Raw genomic sequence first — 5206 nt, forward strand, 5'->3', positions numbered from 1 at the left:
AGGACATCCCATTACAAGTTAGACTTAGCTTAGGGACGTTTTCATTGTATATTCAAAAATGTAAAAATAAAGCATTAAACAATCAATCAATCAATCAATCAATCTCTCCTTCTCCCTCTCCTTCTTCTTCTTCTTCTTGGTTCTCTTCTCCTCCTCTCTCAATCTCTTCTGTTGCCTTTAGCTTTCGAGTTGACACTGTTCCGGGGGTGTTACACAACCCATGTGTAGTGTATTGTAGCTATCTGACTATATATTATCACGTAACACTTTTTATAGTCTCACAAGCTCGGGACACATAGAACCGCGCCTGAACGGATGAGGTTTGTTCTCGGAACGGCTGGCTTTTTCCTATCTTGTCTCCCTATACTTTCTTATTCGATTTTGGGACGATAAGAGCTTGGCAATCACCAGTTCAAAGAAGCAAGGGTCTTTTAAAAATACTATGTCTACAAGATCAGAATCCTCTACTGTTATAGTGGTATCAGCCTTCACTCCTGCCTCAGGCTCTCCTTTATACACTTTGACGGGCATCGAACCCGCGACCTAGCACTTACAAGCTAACTAGTCTGCCTCCATTGGTACTTACTATGTCTACAAGATCAGAATCCTCTACTGTTATAGTGGTATCAGCCTTCACTCCTGCCTCAGGCTCTCCTTTATACACTTTGACGGGCATCGAACCCGCGACCTAGCACTTACAAGCTAACTAGTCTGCCTCCATTGGTACTTACTATGTCTCTAACTACTGTTGTATACTAACATTACTAACACCTAACACAGTCTACTCAACAGTTGACGCGTGAGAGACTACATAAACCTGATTATGTGATTATGATTACATTGCCCAATGACTCATTGACTTTACCCATTGACACTCAAATCATCACAAATGTATAATATGAATATCTTGGATTTTTTTTAAGAGGTTTGATAGAGGGAACTGTAACTGCTAAGGTCTTATCGTCCCCAGAGCGAAGAGAGAAGGAAGACAGGATAGGAGAAAAGTAGCCGTTCCCAGAAAGAGCATTACCAGTTCAGGATAAAATCCGCCTAGGGCGGGAATCGATCCCGTGAACCAGCGCTTCCAAGGCAGTAGAGGAGGAGAACTATCGATAGCACTATCGATAACTATCGATAGTTTTGACTATCGAACGCTATCGATAGTTGAGGCTTGACTTACTTTGCCCTTCTTAAGGTCAGCAGCTGAAAACAACAAAAAATAGACAAATACCATTAACATTACTATGGTTTTATAATTTGTAATTGTAAATGTAAAAATAAATAAAGAAGAGGTATGATAGAGGGAACTGTAACTGCAAGGTTGTATCGTCCCGAAATCGAAGAGAGAAGAAAGCCAGCCGTTCCGAGAACTTATCGGTTTAGGATAAAATTCGCTCCAGGCGGGAACCGTACAGAATAGAATTTACCCAGTTTCTACTGCCAAAATGAGGCTAAAAAGTATTTTGCTCCAGTTTTAACAAGGCCGTACGTATTTGGTACAACATTTTTAAAATACGGATTAGCCGCGACCTAGCGCTTGTTAAGACAACAAGCTATTATTTGACAACAACCCATTTCGTTCGTTCAAATTAACCCTGAAGATCTTCATCGGGTTTTTAACCCATTCACAACTTACTCCAAGTGTCTGCTTTCTTTCCGTTCTTCAGGATAACATAGACAAATACTCCGTTCACCTTCTTGGTCAGACTGGGATCTGCCTGAACACGTTCTAACATCCCGTCAAACACGGCCTGGGATATAAGATCGTCGGCCGCGTTTACACGATGTGTGTGTAGCGTCGCGCCGGGTGGTCGCGATGTGGCCCCGGTCTTGCGCATTTGCACGGATGATTTAAGATCAACGTAGGCACCTGGAAACGAGATGAGAGGGGGTTAAAAATGTCAGTGATTAGAATTTCAGGGGGGGACAAACAAAGTGCCCATTTTTGGAATTAGGTACACCATTCTTTTTCTTCGTCTTTTCCCGTGTTCAGACGGTTTGGAAATGACTCTGGTCACCCAGTCATTTAGTCACCAAGGTGGCTGTTACTTACCAGAAATGACCACCTGGTTAGTCTCAGCCAAACGAGACCTTGTTTAGACTGCTGGGCTAAAGGGACTTTTTAGTCTCATTCGAGCAGTATTAACAAGGTATAATCTATTCTACTTACCAGAAATGACCACTTGGTTAGTCTCAGCTACTGAGGTTTGGAAATGACTCTGGTCACCCAGTCATTTAGTCACCAAGGTGGCTGTTACTTACCAGAAATGACCACCTGGTTAGTCTCAGCCACTGAGGTTTGGAAATGAATTCTGTTAGACTCTTGCCACATATCAGTACGCAGGGTTTGACCTGGTAGCACAGGCTTGGCGAATCTCACCTGAAATCAAACAACACTTGTAAGAGCAAGGTCGAGGGTTCGATTCCCACCCGGTATAAACTTTTTTTTCCTAATTAATCAGGGTGTTCATTTACGCCAATTGTAAAATGTGTTCCAAATAATATGGCAAAATACATGAGACCTTGGTTAGACTGCGGGGGTAAGGGGACTTTTCAGTCCTATCCCAGCAGGATAAACAGGGTATATTTTATTCTGCCTCGGTGGTGTAGTGGTCAAGACGCTCGCCTGGTAAACAGGAGGGCGTGGGTTCAATCCAAGCCGAGGTATGGAATGTTATCCTCAATATAATTTGAGAATTTTACCACAATAATAGTAGTAGCCTACTGCTGGAGTAAAGGATCTTTTGGGTCCTATGCGGGCAAACTTTCTTGACTTGGCGGGGCGGAGCGCTGCCGCGCTCCTTAATTAGGTTGTTTTAATACTCTAAACCAGTGGTTCTCAATCTTTTTCGCATGGCGCCCTCTTTGGGCATATTCTCATTTTTTCACGCCCCCTCCTACCTTACCCAACCCCTCGGTATATTATTTTTACCTATGGGTTTTATGGAATAACAAAACGAGAATTTGAAACTTTGAGATTTTTTTATAAATTTGTCTCCACGCCCCCCCAGTTTGAGAACCTCTGCTCTAAACAGTCTAAACACATAAGGTTCGTTCTCAGAACGGCTGGCTTTCTCCTATCCTGTGCTCCTTCTCTCTTCGATTTCAACACGATAAGACCTCCGTTGTTAGGTACAGGTCCTTCTGTCAAAACCCTCTGATTAAACTAAAAATAATAATAACTGATTGACCAACGCAACGTATGTTTGGTTTAATTGATCGAACAAAACAAGGTCTTTGATATTGGACGTGCTTAAAAGAAATCATTTATTTATTTAAAGATGAGTGTTCCACCGCCGTTTTTATTTCGTAGCAATGAAACAACTGCTACATTAGACGCATGTGGCCTGTGTCGTAGCATGCCCACCCCGTAGTATGCCTCTCATCAGATGGGCGAGAAGAGACACAATACTTCCCATTTAGGTGCTGGGTCAACACGAGAACACCAGAAAGTAACCCGTTGAAATATTAGCAATCGAAAAACGAGTACAATTTTTTTGTCAATTCAGGGATTCGAATCCGGGACCTTCTGCATGGCAAGCAAGCGCGTTACCACGAATAGGTAAGGTTAATTGTGAGGACTGAGGAGGCGGGTAGCCAGCCGAGTTAGCTTAGTTGGTAGTGCGTCTGCCTCGTAAGCGCTAGGCCGTGGGTTCGATTCCCGCCCGGGGCGGATTTTATCCTGATGGGATAATGTTCGTTCTCGGAACGGCTGGCTTTCTCCTATCCTGTCTTCCTTCTCTCTCCGATTTCGGGACGATAAGACCCTAGAGTTACAGTTCCCTCTGTCAAACCTCTTAAAAAAAAAAAAAAAAAAAAAAAATAGAGAAGTGGTCAATGTAATCAAATTAAAATGTTCCTTCTGATATTATGTTGTTTCATAGGTACCACCTCCCTCCCAAATAAATGAGGAGGTTCAACAGACCTAAAGCACCGTTCAAACCGGTGGAAAATTGGTATAATACGTCGGTGAAACCGTCATAATAAATTGGTATATTGGTAATACCGGTATAATTTATTGGCTTGAGATGTAAAGGCAGTGTTTTCCGCCCGCCAGTACACTCGACCGTAAAACACCAGCCTTACTCACTTTACACCGCTTTTTCACTAGATCTTAGCCTTTTGCGTACAGAATCAATTTCACCAGAATCGCTCTTACGGTAGGATTCATGTCCCACATGAAACTCAAGCGTTGTTGTTACAGTCAGACGTAAACAAAACATTTTTTTCAAATACGGTAGGATTCATGTGAGACATGAAACCTCCGAAAAGCGATTTGTGGTAGGCTTCATGTCACACATGAAATTGTTCCCTCGCTTTTAATTTATTTTCTTTTTTTTCCTAGTTGAGATAGAAACATCTGGTTTTTTTTGTCTTCTTCGGAAATCTTCGGACTATAATTCCGAATGCTTTGGAATCATAATAAACAAACACCGGCTTTTCAGTCTGCATTTGAAAGGAGCAAAAGATACACAAGTTCCTAGGCACGTCCTACCGTAACGCCTCCTATCTGTAAAAATCAAGCCGACCGTAGCGAGTAAATCTGTAGCTTCATGCTGGACATGAATCCTACCGTATCGCCAGATTCAAGTTATATTTCTCCTACCATAATGGCGGAACCATGATTTCATGTGACACATGAATCTGTCCGCAAAAGGTTAAAATGTACAAACCTCTGTTGATGTTGTACAGAGAAATAGGAGATGCAGTAGTCACAGAAGATTTAAAGCCAGCAATTTAGCTACGTTTGACACACAATAATGGTTATGAAGTCATTTGATACATCTTTTCCCCAACAGGACATTGGAGGTTAAGCAACATGTCAATATCTGGATCATGGTCAATATCTGGACGGGAGGGCGGGGACTAGTTGACACATTTTCACAACCATCCCTCATATAATATCTGGAAGCTCATCTTTCTACCCTCAGGCGATTTCATCTGCCTCTACTTCGTGGTGTCTTTCAGACGATTAGTGTGAGCCAAACTCGTTCATCCAGGAATCATATTTGGATAGATCGTGAGCGGTCACCGATTTCCGACACCTTGCGATGGCTTCCCGGAAATCCTTCTCGGTTACGGGAAGATCGATGTCTTCTTGTTTGATTTCCTTGATTTGAGCCGGTGTTTGTCCCATGATCTTTCTTCGGATGGACATCATTGCAGCGTCTCTGAAAGGGACAGGAAGGTTTTATTGTTCAGAGAT

At 42.5% G+C, this 5206-nt stretch overlaps 1 protein-coding gene across 1 annotated transcript in view; it reads right to left on the reverse strand.

The window, feature by feature from the left end:
* Positions 1 to 446: 446 nt before the first annotated feature.
* The window catches only part of LOC108253294 (peroxisomal multifunctional enzyme type 2), a 35708-nt gene continuing 30948 nt past the window's right edge, over positions 447 to 5206 (reverse strand). Inside the window, 4 exon segments of the mRNA XM_017446991.2 lie at positions 447 to 661; positions 1178 to 1203; positions 1637 to 1870; positions 2263 to 2380. Coding sequence (XP_017302480.2) covers positions 551 to 661; positions 1178 to 1203; positions 1637 to 1870; positions 2263 to 2380 — 489 coding nt within the window. The 3' untranslated portion in view covers positions 447 to 550.

The sequence above is a fragment of the Diaphorina citri genome, unplaced genomic scaffold, assembly GCF_000475195.1.
Source record: "Diaphorina citri unplaced genomic scaffold, Diaci psyllid genome assembly version 1.1 scaffold1539, whole genome shotgun sequence".
In the NCBI taxonomy this organism is placed as follows: Eukaryota; Metazoa; Arthropoda; class Insecta; order Hemiptera; family Psyllidae; genus Diaphorina; species Diaphorina citri.